This window comes from Engystomops pustulosus, chromosome 3 (genome assembly GCF_040894005.1).
Source record: "Engystomops pustulosus chromosome 3, aEngPut4.maternal, whole genome shotgun sequence".
Lineage (NCBI taxonomy): Eukaryota > Metazoa > Chordata > Amphibia > Anura > Leptodactylidae > Engystomops > Engystomops pustulosus.
This window is the reverse complement of record NC_092413.1, coordinates 210,651,647-210,669,892: the sequence shown is the minus strand read 5'-3', so window position 1 is coordinate 210,669,892 and position 18,246 is coordinate 210,651,647. Positions and strand designations below refer to the sequence as shown.

At 41.9% G+C, this 18,246-nt stretch overlaps 1 protein-coding gene across 1 annotated transcript in view; it reads right to left on the bottom strand.

Annotated features, from left to right (window-relative positions):
* The window catches only part of LOC140122630 (adhesion G protein-coupled receptor F5-like), a 39,628-nt gene that overhangs the window by 6,110 nt on the left and 15,272 nt on the right, over positions 1–18,246 (bottom strand). The window contains exons 9-15 of the mRNA XM_072143706.1: positions 16,336–16,518; positions 13,228–13,434; positions 12,926–13,087; positions 8,907–9,103; positions 7,650–7,829; positions 2,424–3,764; positions 75–116 (exon numbers count right to left, since the gene is read on the bottom strand). Coding sequence (XP_071999807.1) covers positions 75–116; positions 2,424–3,764; positions 7,650–7,829; positions 8,907–9,103; positions 12,926–13,087; positions 13,228–13,434; positions 16,336–16,518 — 2,312 coding nt within the window. The remainder of the gene's footprint in view (positions 1–74; positions 117–2,423; positions 3,765–7,649; positions 7,830–8,906; positions 9,104–12,925; positions 13,088–13,227; positions 13,435–16,335; positions 16,519–18,246) is intronic.

Below are 18,246 nucleotides of genomic sequence, written 5' to 3'. Positions count from 1 at the left end.
CAAGAAAATAGCGAAATGTACACATTGGGTAAAGTCACCCTTTACTGCAAAAAGTAAAAGTAATAGCGACTTACATTGCGGTCCAACAAGACAGTAGATATCAAAATGAACAGACCCTAGGATAAGAAAAATACAAGGATTGCAAAATTAATATAAAACATCAAGTTTCTTTCAAAATTGACTCAATGGTGACAAGTTGTGACAACCCTGAAAATACAGATTCACCCAGTAACCCTACATATATTACATTACTGGCAGACAATCCGGAGATTAAGCATATATGAAGGCTCGAGAAGGCACATCTCCTTCCCCTTCATTGTCATTTGTTGAATACCCTCAGTCTAGAAAACATTATGGGGGACATTAATCATAGTGGGTCTCAGGTTCGCCTGTTTTTGCGCCTGGTTTGCTCTTCTTTTTGGCTCCTGATCTATGATGGATCTGGTTCTGCCTTAGTAAATGCACTTTGGATTTGTCGCATGTCCGATTCATTTGCGCCTAAATTTGTCTCAAATTGTTAGATCTCATTTGTGAGCAATAATGAAAGGAGACTGAGAAAATGTGACAGAACGTTCAGGGCGTCATCTCTGCACAAAACCTATCATTGTGATGTAACTGCAGGGACTAAAAGTTACAGAGATGGAAAAAAGAAAAAAAATTCTTGCTGAAATGAGTCTTTTCCTTTTTTATTATAATTTACAGGAAATGGCGTCTGATAATATTCTCAGATCTGTACAATAAGACAATAATCACTCCCAGAGATGATCCCATAGACAATGACAAAGTCGTTACTGGAGAAATTTTACATTTTAACCGGTTCGCGACCGCCCGCCGTGTATTCACGGCGGCGGTCGCGTTCCGATGCATGGAGAGGGCTCTCGGGCCGAGCCCTCTCCATAGCCGGTAAGTCTCTGCTGCATATTGCAGCAAAGGCTTACCGGTAACACCCACGATCAGTGCCGGCACCGATCGCGGGTGTTTTCTTGCTGATCGCCGGCGGCAAAGCTGTTCCGAGGATCGTCGCTCCCCGTGACGTCATCAGGGAGCGGCGATCCGTCGCCATGGTAGCTTCGGGTCTCACGAAGACCCGAAGCTACTTCGGGTTAACCCATTCATTACAATGTGCTATCAGCACATTGTAATGTATGAGGAGTAAAATCCCCATATACTGCCATACTGCAGTATGGCAGTATATGGTAGGATCGATCAGGGGTTAAAGTACCCTAGGGAGTCTGAAAAATAGTAAAAATAAAAAAAAATAAAAAAAGTGAAAAAAAAAAATTATAATAAAAAAACCTAAAAATTCAAATCACCCCCCTTTCCCTAGAACTGATCTAAATATAAATAAACAGTAAAAATCATAAACACATCAGATATCGCCGCGTCCGAAAATGCCTGATCTATCAAAATATAATAACGGTTTTTCACTGCGTTTAACCCCGTAACGGAAAATCGTGTCCAAAGTCAAAACTGGCACTTTTTTGCCATTCAAAAAAAAATTACAAATTCTATAAAAAGTGATCAAAAGGTCAGACAGTCCTAAAAATAATATCATTGAAAACATCATCAAAAGTCGCAAAAGATGACACCACCCTCAACTCCATACAATGAAGTATGGAAAAGTTATAAGCACAAGAAGACGGCAAAATAAAAAAAAAATTTGTACATAAGATTTAAATTTTTGTAAATGTATGAAAACATTATAAAACCTATACAAATTTGGTATCCCCGTAATTGTACCAACCCAAAGAATAAATTAGATGCATCATTTGTGGCGTGAAGTGAAAGCCGTAATATCCAAGCCCACAAGAAAACGACACAAATGCGTTTTTCACCATTTTCACAGCATTTGGAATTTTTTTCCCGCTTCCCAGTACATGGCATGGAATATTCAATGCAATCACTATGAAGTGCAATTTGTTACGCAAAAAACAAGCCGTCACACAGCTTTTTACGTGTAAAAATAAAAAGTTATAGATTTTTGAAGGTGGGGAGTGAAAAATGGAAATGAAAAAACGGGAAAGGGCCCGGTCCTTAACCGGTTAAAACTGCTCCAAAGTATTTTCCATGTTGCATAGAGGTTATTCTTCATTTTGGAACCTAAAATGTATGTTTTTAGTAATGTAAAGTGATTTTTTTTTTGGAAGTGCACCAGCTCAGAGTAGGTGCATTTTCTGCGCCTATTTTGCGCCTTTTTAGGTGCAAATTTGTGATAGATCCCGTGCAAACATCTGTATAGGAGGCACTCACTATGTCAGATAGGCGCAGGGACTCAAAACCACTAAGTGCCGAACTTTGCCGTGCCATAAATGCGCCAAATTAACGAGATTTTTTGCGCTAAAAGATGCTCAAAACAGTCTAACAGACTATGATTAATGTCCCCCTAGATCTCCGTCTAGAATAATAGAATGATTCTTATTTACCTGAAAAGAGTTGAGTGTTGCAAATATTCCATGTAAGGCCATATTTGAAGGATCAAGAGAAACTCCAAGACCAAATCCCCAAGAGGTTCCGAGAAGCGGTGTGAGGACAGCAATACTTTTAGCAATCACCACTAAATTTTGCCTTTCTTCCTGCCTTGGTCGTTCACCAATGGTTGGCCTCAGTAACTTGCAGATGACCACAATCAAGATAATAAAGTTGACAAATACAATGGTTAAAGCTGGGATCACAAAGGCCAAAAACGTGTTTGTTTTTATGTCTGCAGAAAGCCAGCAGATTTTTTGGCTCACGAATGTCCCATTTGGAGCTGTTGACGCCACTGTTATGACGGCAATGAGGAGGGGACAACCGTATCCCAAGGTAAAAGCTATGATCATCATGATTCGTCTACTCATGTCATGCAGGATATAGATCAAACGATAAAAGAGGATAAGTCCGAGGACTAACATCCAGAAGAACAAGGATAAGTAGAAGTAGAAGGTAAAGAAAGTCGCGGTTGCGCATGCGGCTAAGTTTGGATTCGCATTTGACGTTGGTGCCAAAGCAGCACCAATGATAAACCAAATATCAGCAATTAAAAGTGTCACACATATATTTACGAGGCAAACATGGCGCATGTAAGAGGTCTTATTTTTGATGACGGATCTCCACACCACTGATTCGATGATCAGAGTGATAACCAGGCATAGAATTGATACTCCAATCCCGACATATGTAATTATTGCCAAAAATTCCGCATCCCCCTCTCCCATGAGGTTTGAGAATGAGGTCAAGTGGTTGCATGAACATTTCACCTCCTTTTCACTATCATCCAATACCGTACATCCGCTGTTTGTCCACTTTTTGTTGTCCAGGTCTAGCCAGACGCAATCGGGGTTCTTTAGACTCTCATTACTTTTGGTAAACGTCATGGTGATATTAAAAATATCTTTATCAAGGTCTTTGTTGGAGACGTCACTGATCACGGTGGACATGACCAAAGCATTGATCTTCTTGCTTTTGTCTTGTGGTGCCAAGTCTTTCATCGTAGAGTAAGCTATGGAGACCACTTTATTAGAATCTCTTGGCAAGGATCCGTTTCTGATGGTCACGCTACCATTCAGACCGGCCATTAAAAACCTCACTTCATACTTTGTACGTTTGTCTACTACTGCACCGAAGAGTTGAACATTGTGTATGCTTTCATTGATGGCGATAGATCCGTTGAATTGAAGGTTTTTTGAGACGTTTTCAATGGACTTCAGAACGGTAACACTTTGGTCTTCTTTGGACGTCCATGCGGTATCGTTATTCACCATTATATCTACTGTTTGAAGTAAGTCCTGAAATATACACAGCAACATGAATATGTAAATAAGGGGAAAATTTATTTTACCTGTACAGAAATGCTCAGCTTTGTCATAAGAAGGAATTACATGCAGGGCTGGCGTTAGGGGGGTTTGAGCTTTGCAATTGCCCAGGGCCCAAACCTCCAGAGGGCCCCCTCATTCTGGCTCCTCAAACTGCATCTCCTGTGGCCGAAGTAAATCTGAACTTTCTGCTGTCCGAGGCTATCTATAGAACAATGCCCCTGTCACCTCATCCAGTAGATTATATTTTTATGTTTGGGCTCTCCATGCAGTGTCTCACACCTATGTTGATATCTTGTGTGAGGAAACACTACTTTTAAGGTCTCAAATTCTGCTTTGTAGCAGGTGACTGCTCCCCTGTTGCAGACCCCCATTCTGCTGCAGACGGTGCCGCCGTGGGGCAAGAAGCTCAACTCGCCTGCTGGCTGGTGCACCACATTCCGTGGCAGCCAGTAGCATGTCTGGCAATAAGCTTCTATCGCTGCCTTTATTACAGCTGCCACCTCACACCATTACTGCAGTGTAAGGCACAAGAACTTATTTTTGGGGCCATATTTTTGATCGTCTAGTACAAATACTCATGTATTTCAGTGGTTTAGATACACAGTCGTGGTTTGTGGCCTTGTGCTGCTATCCTAAAAATAAGGAGCAATGGACTATTATAATGCGGTGTGGATTTAGGTTGATACACCCCATGGATAGGAAGACCTGGCTTCTGCACCTCACTAATTTCCATGCATTGCCTAAACCTGGTACCAGTGTTAGGCTGCTAAATTACTACTGAGCAAATCCTAAATCCTACAGCCATTCCACTACATCGGACCATAGTGGAACATAAAAGGTACCACTCAGCTGGACCTCACCGCTAGCGCCACAGGTCCACTTCCGACTACAATACATGGTGAACTTTTAGTGGTCATGTTGGTCTTTGTATACAGTGATTGATACATTGAACGTACAGTAAAAGTCCCAGGTCACTAGTAGTCTTTGTCATAGTCATGGCCGTGGAGATATGTTTTTGGCCATAAATAGCAGTAATATTTATCTTTCAGTCTTTCAGTATTGGGGGCCCTATCTCAAATTTTGCTGAGGCCCCACTCTGTTTTAAACCGGCCCTGATTTACTGATGTCTGTAAGAATATGGCATAATAGTGGGGATATGCTAATCAAAATGTGCCAGAATTTTGCATCAATTTGTGTCACAAAAATCTTGCCTTCCTTGCCAAGGGGGTCATGGCCTAATGAGAAGGTGGTAGGGTTGGATGGAAAGGGGGCATGGCCCAATACGTGTGCCATAACAGTGGCTTAGTGCTTAGCATAACAGCCTTGCAGCGCTGGGGACCTGGGTTCAAGTCCCAGGGTCAGCATCTGTACAGAGTTTGCATGTTCTCTCCATGTTTGCATGGGTTTCCTCCAAAATATACTGGTAGGTTGAGTAGATAGTGAGCCCCATTGGGGACAGGGACTGATTTGGCAAACTCTGTGCATCTGTGTGCGCTATATAAATAAAGAATTATTATTAATTATTATAGTGTTCTTATACAACATTAGCTACATTTCCCGCAGCACAATAGCGGTGACATTAATCATTCACCACCTAATGATAATAAGATGACTCTGCTTACACTGTTCCAGTTTATATGGCAAAGCTCACAAGTAAGATGCAGGAACAAGGAAGTGCTGGAAATAGTTTTCAATCATAAAAATCATTAAAGACCTCAATAAAAAATACAAATACTAACCCTCTACCAGACGTCTGGAAAAAACTGAATAAATATGAAACTTTAAAAAAAAACTAATTACTAGCCTTCTCTTAAAAAAAGGTCTTAGACCTGATTGTATACAATGCAGACCCCAAACCATACCGGTTTCATCCACACACTGTAAGCCACACCAGCTAAAACCACCAGACCCCATCCCACACCAGCTAAAACCACCAGACCCCATCCCATACCAGCTAAAACCACCAGACCCCATCCCATACCAGCTAAAACCACCAGACCCCATCCCATACCAGCTAAAACCACCAGACCCCATCCCACACCAGCTAAAACCACCAGACCCCATCCCACACCAGCTCAAACCACCAGACCCCATCCCATACCAGCTAAAACCACCAGACCCCATCCCATACCAGCTAAAACCACCAGACCCCATCCCATACCAGCTAAAACCACCAGACCCCATCCCACACCAGCTAAAACCACCAGACCCCATCCCACACCAGTTAAAACCACCAGACCCCATCCCATACCAGCTAAAACCACCAGACCCCATCCCATACCAGCTAAAACCACCAGACCCCATCCCATACCAGCTAAAACCACCAGACCCCATCCCATACCAGCTAAAACCACCAGACCCCATCCCATACCAGCTAAAACCACCAGACCCCATCCCATACCAGCTAAAACCACCAGACCCCATCCCATACCAGCTAAAACCACCAGACCCCATCCCACACCAGCTAAAACCACCAGACCCCATCCCATACCAGCTAAAACCACCAGACCCCATCCCATACCAGCTAAAACCACCAGACCCCATCCCACACCAGCTAAAACCACCAGACCCCATCCCATACCAGCTAAAACCACCAGACCCTATTTTCCATCAGGCATACCTCACTCCGGTCCGCATGCAGAAAATGGGCCGGGTACATTCCACTGCCTGTCCTAGATGTGGCTCCTTGGAAGCCGACTTCATGCATATGATATGGGAATGTACCCCAATAGCAAGATTTTGGAAACATGTTACAGATTTTCTCACTAGACTTATTACCCTGACGGTCCCATGTGTACCTGAGGTGTGCCTCTTAGGGGTCTTATCAGAAGAAGACTGGACACATTATCACCGCATTTTCCTACGGGAAACATTATTCATAGCAAGAAAATGCATGGCGCTCCGGTGGTATGACCCCAACACGCCGACAACACGAATGTGGAAAGCACAAATCAATCAAATGCTTCCCTATGAGGCAGTTTTATACAAACACAGGAATTGTCCAGATAAATTCGCCCAAATCTGGGGTACTTGGTGTGACTCGGGTGAGACACACTATTCTCCTCATAGACTCAGGGCAATACTTGCAGAAGAACAATCTGCAGGTTGACAATGTCTATCCATCGCTGACTTGGGCATGAAGCGAAAGGTGAGGGCCCGCTACACCCCGGACCCTGGGGAATAGATCAGGGGCACTCAGGCTAGAGCTCACTCAAGGGGCTCAAACCTTATTAACTAAACGGCCATAAGATAAGGGTACTTTAACGGCACCTACAGATCCAGAGTTACCAGAATCACCCGCAAGTAATGTTTTGTTTGCTTTGCAATGTTCATATGGTTGCATTGTATTATGACATGGCGTATACATATGATACTACTGTAACACAATAAACCACAGCTATGGAGACACACATGCTGTAGGGTAGGCGGGTGGTAGAATGATTGAGCAACTACTGGAAGAAAGTGTTCCAATTACTGTCACAATCCTTTTCTTTTTGTGTACCAATAATTGTGTATAATGCAGCTGTACATTTATTTCATGATTCTATTCAATAAAGCAGTTAAAAAAAAAAAAAACCACCAGACCCCATCCCATACCAGCTAAAACCACCAGACCCCATCCCATACCAGCTAAAACCACCAGACCCCATCCCATACCAGCTAAAACCACCAGACCCCATCCCATACCAGCTAAAACCACCAGACCCCATCCCATACCAGCTAAAAATAAACCTCTGATTACACCAGCTACAATAAGAGACCTTAGACCATACCAATTAAAAATGCAGACATCAAAATTGCCGTAGAATATTGTAAATGTTCAAATATGCAATGATACAAAAATGTTTCACTTACTTCCATCATTGGTTTTGTTATTGTTGCGTTGCTGTTTCCAATATTGGAAATTATTTCGACCATGTAATCAATGTTTTTGGGTAAAGCTGCTATGTTATCCCTCTCGTCTCTTGCAATTTTTACAATCTTGTGAAGAAACAGTGGCAGATTTTTTTCTACATCAGGGCCATTTATCAAGTCCTATGTAAAGGGGAAAACAAAGATTATTGATAGAAATACAAAAGATGTGGCCAAAACCTCAGCTCTTTATTCCACTCTTATCGTAGTGTATTTCAGTTTTTGATCTTTTTGTCTTGTTTTGGACACCATGACAAGGTTTCTTCTCTCAGCGGTTACTAAACGATATTGAAATTTGTTGTGTATAGCTGTACCTCGCAGACCCCCTCTTCTGCCCTCTGGCTCCTTCCATTCAGTTCTCCCTATGCTGTGTGGTCCACATGCAGGAGGAAAAAGCTGAACTATGAAAGAATTTCAGGATTAATGTTAAGTGAACCCAACGTTTATTAGCAGTTTTGGGCTGTGAATGGGTTCGACTTAATTTGCCAACCCCCGCCCCCCCCCTGCAGTCAACTCTGGTACCAATCGTGTTAATTCTTTTATTGCCGCAGGCACTGAGCAGCTGGCAGTTCTCTCTGTGTTTGTGTGGGTTTCCTCCGGTTTCCTCCCACACTCCAAAATATACTAGTAGGTTGATTAGATTGTAAGCCCCATTGGGGACAGGGACTGATTTGGCAAGATCTGTGCAGCGCTGCATAATCTGTGTGCGCTATATAAATAAAGGAATTATTGTTATTAATTTGGGGAGGATCGTTGCTCCTTGATGATGTCATTGGGAACACTGACCCACCCCAAAATGGCAGTGCAAGAGGACATGTACCAGAACATGATTTAAAACTCAGATACAATTGAATTTGGCCAAACTCGAGCTTTAACGGGTCCACTAATCACTACTCAGGATTTGTACAGAAGGCATGAAGTTAGCGGGCAAAACAGGAAGTCTCTGATATGTAATTTTTGCAAATAGCTGCAGACCAGGAAGTGATGTCAGACCAAGGAGGAGGAGTTATCTCAGTAACTTGCTGCAGTAGTTTTTTCTCACTTTGTACAGTGACTTGGGCATTGTACACACTTAGCTGATGTTAGGTCCGTCTTCAATAAGGCTTTATGCCAAGTGTTTCTACGATATACTATATGGATACACAAATGAGGCTGAGTGAATTCAGAGGTATCTGATGGACACCATGTAGAACTACTTACCTTGACATCCTGCAATGCCAAAAAAATCGTTGCAGAATAACACTGGTTAATTTTACTTCCCCACTTTCCATCCTTGCAGGGATAAATGATGTTACCAAGTAGAGTTGGGTTAATATCCTGACATGGCACAGAGTAGTTTTTTCCGCTTGGTGTTTCAGGAAGCATATAGCGTATATCCATAGCTTTACATGTTGGACCTATAGAGCAAACATCTGTAATTAGAGTTGTTAAACCCTTTTATGACTAACCTCAGGGACTATCTGACTTCATGTGAAGACCACCACGACCACCACATCAGCCCATAACCAGTCAAGTCTCCGCATCCAAGTCCAAACAGGAACACAAACCTACCTCATCCCATGACCAATCAAGTCATTCGCAATCCTTTATACTCACTGTACACCCTTGTCCAGAAAATGGAAATCTCCTCGCAACAAGCAGAGGGTGGTAAACCTACCTTGTTATCCTACTGGTTTGACTTTAGGCCACATATTTAGGGTGTTATCCCTGGACCTTTACAGTATTTGGTAAGTATCCTTTATCAACCCCCCATACTACCTCTACTATGCATGCAGCTAGGGCTGGTATAAGGGTGGTGGAGGCCCCTAGGTCCATACTGGTGGCGGCCCTGCTCACAATTTTTACAGTAAAGTAAATGTTGCTAGTAGTAAATATATACAGCACCCTAGAATAAATATATACAGCCCCCAGTAATAAATATTTGCAGCCCCTAGTAATAACTATACACAGCCCCCCAGTAATAAATATATACAGCCCCCAGTAATAACTATACACAGCCCCCAGTAATAAATATATACAGCCCCTAGTAATAAATATATACCGCCCCTAGTAATAACTATATATAGCCCCTAGTAATAAATATATACAGCCCCTAGTAATAAATATATACAGCCCCCAGTAATAAATATATACAGCCCCTAGTAATAAATATATACCGCCCCTAGTAATAACTATATATAGCCCCTAGTAATAAATATATACTGCCCCTAGTAATAACTATATACAGCCCCCCAGTAATAAATATATACAGCCCCCAGTAATAAATATATGCAGTCCCTAGTAATAACTATACATAGTCCCTAGTAATAATTATATACAGCCCCCAGTAATAAATATATACAGCCCCTAGTAATAAATATATACCGCCCCTAGTAATAACTATATACAGCCCCCAGTAATAAATATATATCGCCCCTAGTAATAAATATATACAGCCCCTAGTAATAAATATATACAGCCCCCAGTAATAAATATATACTGCCCCTAGTAATAACTATATACAGCCCCCCAGTAATAAATATATACAGCCCCCCTAGTAATAAATATATACAGCCCCCAGTAATAAATATATGCAGTCCCTAGTAATAACTATACATAGTCCCTAGTAATAATTATATACAGCCCCCAGTAATAAATATATACAGCCCCTAGTAATAAATATATACAGCCCCCAGTAATAAATATATACTGCCCCTAGTAATAACTATATACAGCCCCCCAGTAATAAATATATACAGCCCCTAGTAATAAATATATACAGCCCCCCAGTAATAAATATATACAGCCCCTAGTAATAACTATATACAGCCCCCAGTAATAAATATATACTGCCCCTAGTAATAACTATATACAGCCCCCAGTAATAAATATATACTGCCCCTAGTAATAAATATATACAGCCCCCAGTAATAAATATATACAGCCCCTAGTAATAACTATATACAGCCCCCAGTAATAAATATATACTGCCCCTAGTAATAAATATATACAGCCCCCCAGTAATAAATATATACAGCCCCTAGTAATAACTATATACAGCCCCCAGTAATAAATATATATAGCCCCTAGTAATAACGATATACAGCCCCCAGTAATAAATATATACTGCCCCTAGTAATAAATATATACAGCCCCCAGTAATAAATATATACAGCCCCTAGTAATAACTATATACAGCCCCCAGTAATAAATATATACTGCCCCTAGTAATAACTATATACAGCCCCCCAGTAATAAATATATACAGCCCCTAGTAATAAATATATACAGCCCCCCAGTAATAAATATATACAGCCCCCCAGTTAAAATATATACTGATTCTCAGTAATAAATATATACAGCCCCCCAGTAATAAATATATGCAGCCCCCCAGTAATAAATATATGCAGCCCCTAGTAATAACTATACACAGCCCCCCAATAATAAACATATACAGCCCCTAGTAATAGAAACAACTCCCCAGTAATAAATATATACAGCCCCCAGTAATAAATATATACAGCCCCTAGTAATAAATATATACCGCCCCTAGTAATAACTATATACAGCCCCTAGTAATAAATATATACAGCCCCTAGTAATAAATATATACAGCCCCTAGTAATAACTATATACAGCTCCTAGTAATAAATATATATAGCCCCTAGTAATAAATATATACAGCCCCTAGTAATAAATATATACAGACCACGGTAATAAATATATACAGCCCCCAAGTAATAAATAAATAAAGCCGCCATAATAAATACTGTATATACAGCCCCCCCCCATAATATATATATACATCCCCCCAGTAATACATATATATATATATATATATATATATAATATATATATATATATATAATATGTATATATTACTGGTTGGCTGTATATATGTATACAGTCCCCCAGTAATAATTATGTACAGCCCCCAGTAACATAACAAAACTTTACTTGCCTTCTGCCACTACCCCAGTGCACGGCGCAACCTCTTGAGCAGTACTGGCCATGCGAATGCCATGCGAATGCCCCCAGTAATAAATATATACAGCCCCTAGTAATAACTATATACAGCCCCCAGTAATAAATATATACTGCCCCTAGTAATAAATATATACAGCCCCCAGTAATAAATATATACAGCCCCTAGTAATAACTATATACAGCCCCCAGTAATAAATATATACTGCCCCTAGTAATAACTATATACAGCCCCCCAGTAATAAATATATACAGCCCCTAGTAATAAATATATACAGCCCCCCAGTAATAAATATATACAGACTCCCTAGCATAAATATATACAGCCCCCCAGTTAAAATATATACTGATTCTCAGTAATAAATATATACAGCCCCCCAGTAATAAATATATGCAGCCCCCCAGTAATAAATATATGCAGCCCCTAGTAATAACTATACACAGCCCCCCAATAATAAACATATACAGCCCCTAGTAATAGAAACAACTCCCCAGTAATAAATATATACAGCCCCCAGTAATAAATATATACAGCCCCTAGTAATAAATATATACCGCCCCTAGTAATAACTATATACAGCCCCTAGTAATAAATATATAAAGCCCCTAGTAATAAATATATACAGCCCCTAGTAATAACTATATACAGCTCCTAGTAATAAATATATACAGCCCCTAGTAATAAATATATACAGCCCCTAGTAATAAATATATACAGACCACGGTAATAAATATATACAGCCCCCAAGTAATAAATATATAAAGCCGCCATAATAAATACTGTATATACAGCCCCCCCCCCATAATATATATATACATCCCCCCAGTAATACATATATATATATATATATATATATATATATATATATATATAATATGTATATATTACTGGTTGGCTGTATATATGTATACAGTCCCCCAGTAATAATTATGTACAGCCCCCAGTAACATAACAAAACTTTACTTGCCTTCTGCCACTACCCCAGTGCACGGCGCAACCTCTTGAGCAGTACTGGCCATGCGAATGCCCGAATCGCCCACAATCAACCATTGGTTGGGGGGGGGCCTCTTTAGGAGAAAAGTGGTTGGGGCCCTGGGCGTTCGCCCAGGGAGCTTTCCCCATAATCTAGCATTCAGTTGTCTAGTCTTCTCTTGAGCAAGGCACGTCATAGGCAGGTCATAAGGTTTTTTATATTATCACACAATAAAACTGTGGCTACTGTTTTAACCAACATACATATGTAATTGTTTCTTACCGTCTAGATAGTACATGCTCATCATTTGCTGGCTCGTGGCGGTGTCAGACAGTCTGTTGGTGATAACACAAGATATGCTTGACATTGCGCCGGTTACACACTTCACTGTCTGGCTGTAGGTATAACATGTCAAATTTCCTTGGTATGTAGATGGTGTACCTACTGCACAAAGATTACATTAGTATTCTCCTTTTCTATCTCTCTATCTATCATCTTCTATCTATCATCCTATGAGGCTATTATCTATATATATATCTGTCTTTTTCTCCATATATGTCCATGTCTCTAGTGAGATTTCTTACCAGTTGTGAGGGCAGTATTGTTACGGAAGGATACGGTATAATTTTGGTTGTATACGCAGCACTTCAGCACTTCTGGAACTCCACATGTCACAAAGGACTGAAGGGGGAACACCTGTATGGCCTCGCTCCGAGGTAATGCTACAACATCCATTGTTATGCTCTGGGAACTGCTGAGGTTACCCTGATATGCTGTACATGTGTAATTACCTTTAGATAAAACGCAAATAAATAAAAACATTCACAATCGGTGTAAAACATGCATAAAATCATTGTACAGTTAATGAAGACAGATTAGAGACCCGAAAAAATTTGTCAAGTATCAAATATTCTGCTCCCATTTACCCACACATAAAAATCTACGCACAATTATTTTTTTTTTAACATATTTAAAGCAAGACAAGGTTAGAACTATGCACGCTTAAAAAATTAAGGGAAGAGGTATCCATTGAGCCCTAATATTACACCCAACCAGCTGCCCCTACCTACTTGGCGACCCTATCTTAGAAGCTATGCAACAACTGGGTGATGCTCACTTCCTGCACCACATAGAGACAAAAACAGGACAAAACAAAACAGTAGTAAGGAGGAAAGTTAGACAAATATGGGTAAAAACAAGTAGGACTATGCAGAACAAAAATAAAAGGGACAGACGGATGGCAAGGAGGGGAGCAGAAATACTAAATACAGCATTACACAATATGCTAGAAAGCTCCAAGACAAGAATTAAAGAAAGGACTAGGAAGAGGGAAAATGAACTTTGGCGTGATTGGATTTACCCCTCTTACATCTAATACAAATAATAAACACACTAGCGTGGAACTAATGTGAATAGAGAAAGCATCTGTCCATCACAGCTAGTATAACTGTCTGCAGCCCAGACTGTGGTGGAATTCAATTAAGACAGCCAGGAATGAAATAGGGCAGATTTCAGACTAGTACAAGACAGAATGCAAAATGAGTACAAAACCACTGAGCCTCTGTATACCAGTAGAGACTTCACCACTGATCCTATGTATACCAGTAGAGACTTCACCACTGACCCTCTGTATACCAGTAGAGGCTTCACCACTGAGCCTCCGTATACCAGTAGAGGCTTCACCACTGATCCTCTGTATACCAGTAGAGGCTTCACCACTGAGCCTCTGTATACCAGTACAGGCTTCACCACTGATCCTCTGTATACCAGTAAAGACTTCACCACTGAGCCTCTGTATACCAGTAGAGGCTTCACCACTGAGCCTCTGTATACCAGTACAGGCTTCACCACTGAGCCTCTGTATACCAGTAGAGGCTTCACCACTGATCCTCTGTATACCAGTACAGGCTTCACCACTGAGCCTCTGTATACCAGTATAGGCTTCACCACTGAGCCTCTGTATACCAGTACGGGCTTCACCACTGAGCCTCTGTATACCAGTAGAGGCTTCACCACTGAGCCTCTGTATACCAGTAGAGACTTCACCACTGAGCCTCTGTATACCAGTACAGGCTTCACCACTGATCCTCTGTATACCAGTAGAGGCTTCACCACTGAGCCTCTGTATACCAGTATAGGCTTCACCACTGAGCCTCTGTATACCAGTAGAGGCTTCACCACTGACCCTCTGTATAGCAGTAGAGGCTTCACCACTGACCCTCTGTATACCAGTAGAGGCTTCACCACTGAGCCTCTGTATACCAGTATAGGCTTCACCACTGAGCCTCTGTATACCAGTACAGGCTTCACCACTGAGCCTCTGTATACCAGTAGAGGCTTCACCACTGAGCCTCTGTATACCAGTAGAGGCTTCACCACTGAGCCTCTGTATACCAGTAGAGGCTTCACCACTGATCCTCTGTATACCAGTAGAGACTTCACCACTGAGCCTCTGTATACCAGTAGAGGCTTCACCACTGAGCCTCTGTATACCAGTACAGGCTTCACCACTGCTCCTCTGTATACCAGTAGAGGCTTCACCACTGACCCGCTGTATAGCAGTACAGGCTTCACCACTGACCCTCTGTATACCAGTAGAGACTTCACCACTGACCCTCTGTATACCAGTAGAGGCTTCACCACTGACCCTCTGTATACCAGTAGAGGCTTCACCACTGACCCTCTGTATACCAGTAGAGGCTTCACCACTGACCCTCTGTATACCAGTACAGGCTTCACCACTGAGCCTCTGTATACCAGTAGAGACTTCACCACTGAACCTCTGTATACCAGTAGAGACTTCACCACTGAGCCTCTGTATAGCAGTACAGGCTTCACCACTGAACCTCTGTATACCAGTAGAGGCTTCACCACTGACCCTCTGTATACCAGTAGAGGCAATGAACAATGAACATGCCCTAATATAATGACATTGATGGAAATAAAAAAAAAAAAAAAAAATCGGGGTATGAAACAACCAAAATAATGATCATGCAGGGCTACGGCTAGGTTTACAGCATGTTGCACACACAGAGTATACGTCGGGAAAGCTTCTGACATATACTATGAGTGCATACATTGACATACAGTGGCAGACAAAGGCATAGGAACCTCCGTCTGACCACTATACGTTGGATCCGCTGGAGAAGGAAGGATGGAAAGACTTAGCAAACTATGTTTGTCCATCCTGCTGAGCGAAGTATGCTCTCATCAGAGGCAATAGAAGCCTATGGGAATCGGATACAGCGTTTTACATATGTCGCTCAACAAGTGGGTGGGCTCAGTGATGTCACTTTCCATATAAGGACAGTGACATCACTGGGGAAATACCTCGTACATCGGCTGCAGCCAATCTCCACCTGCTGCCATTGTACACCCCTCTCCCCGCATTCAGGGGGGAAGAGGGGTCCCCGAGCCGTAATTGGAATTGAATAGGAATTCCCTACCAGAATCCACAACAAAACACGACTTGCTGTGCAGAGGTCGCACTTACATTTTTCTAGAAGGGTAATAATACTCCTACAATTTTGAGGAGTATTTTTTGCCGAGGCTGATGGTGCCCCTCAGCACCCCACCCCACCCCAGACCCCACTATGGCTGACTGCACACACCCAATAAAATGGTACTAGTTAAAAAAATTTTATATTTTTGTGGAGAGGATGGAAGGGCGATAACTTTTCAATTTTTCTTACCTGACCACTCCTGTGTAGTGTTTTCTTTAAGAAACTCCACCCAGTTTTTATCAGATGAACTATTTCTTTTGTTACTCGTATCTTTTGCCAACTCAATTTTCTTTACATTCACATCAGTATAGCAAGTTATATTCAGCAGCTTTCCTGCAGAAATTGGCGTCATTGCTTTTATATATATGTTGGCTGAAAAGAGAAAATGTGAAGACATTGTTTATTTTTTACAGCAAAATCTTTATAGTGCAGATCCTTCTCCAAAGTGGTTGTGTTGTATCCACAAACCCTTCAGGTCATAGGGGGTCATTTACTAAGGGCCCGATTCACGTTTTCCTGACGTGTTACCTGAATATTTCCGATTTGCGCTGATTTTTCCTGAATTGCCCCGGGATTTTGGCGCACGGGAACGAAAACACGACGGATTCGGAAAAACCACGGCATTTTTTTAAAAAAAGTGTCGCTGGACACGCGCTTACCTGCACCCAGCAACGGATTGTGAACTCCGGAGGACCTCGGCGGACTTCAGCGCAGCAGCGACACCTGGTGGACGTCGGAGGAACTGCTTTAGTGAATCGCTGGAAGACCCGGATCCACTGCAGAGAATTGACCGGGTAAGTAAATCTTCCCCATAATGTTTTATAAGGCAAAATGGGGGTCATTTACTAAGGGCCCGAATCGCATTTTTACGGTGATTTACCCGAATCTTTCCGTTTCGTGCTGATTTTTCCCTGAATTCCGCCGGGTTTTTGGCTCACGCGATCGGATTGTGGCGCATCGCGCCGGGTTGCACGCGACGGAAATCGGGGGGCGTGGCTGTAAGAAAACCCGACGAATTCGGTAAAAACGCAGCATTTTTTAAAAAAAAAGTGTAGCTGGACACGCACTTACCTGTACTCGGCCCGGCTTGGTGTACTTTCGTGCAGTCAGCGCAGCAGTGACACCTGGTGGACGTCGGGGGAACTACCTTAGTGAAACGCCGGAAGACCCGAATCCTCCACACAGAACGCGCCGCTGGATCGCGAATGGACCGGGTAAGTAAATCTGCCCCAATATGGTACTTTTCCTTTAAAGTGAACCTGGCTTTTACCCCATTAAACTAGCAACCGCTTGATGAAATGTTCTTTCTAGAATTTTCTCTTTTATGTGAAATCTCACCCATTTACTTAATAAAAAACACCTCCAAAGTAATGATAATGTGATCAGAGAAGAGTCATATATTTCATAAGATAAGTGAAGTTTAGAGGCTGCTAAGGGAGAGTCACTTCAGACTTTGGTTCTAGAGCACCTAGAAACATTCTGCTGGTGTCATATTAAAGATACAGATCTCATCTTTCAGATCACATCAAGAGCTACAGAACCAAATATGCAGGCGGTTAAAAACCTGAGATTGCTAGATAGAGTTTTGCAGTGGCGTAACTAGGAGAAGCAGGGCCCCATAGCAGGCTTCTGCATGCCCCCCCCCCCACCCTCTCACTAAAGAAATATACATATTTGTATACTCACACATGCAAGTTACAATCACACATTTATACACACATAAAGAGCATATATACATCACATATATGTTATATACATGTTATGCTGTACAATGTGCAGCATAATATGTATATAATGGTGCACATCCCCATTCTTTAGTATGTCAGGTAGGATGAAGGGACCCCCTGACACTGTGGGCCCCATAGAGGCTGCTGTGGCTGCTACCACTGTAGTTACGCGCCTGGAGTTATGAAACAGATAACTAGACATATAAAGTGTCAGATACCTGTCCAGCAAACAGCGCATGCACACAACCAGACTTGGCGCAAGCTGTCAGACTGGGTAAGTGGCTGCAAACTAACCCTGTGGGCTATGGTCCTGCCTACAGCAGATATATCAGCCTGATAAATGCAAACCCACTATCAGAAACTTGCTAACAGA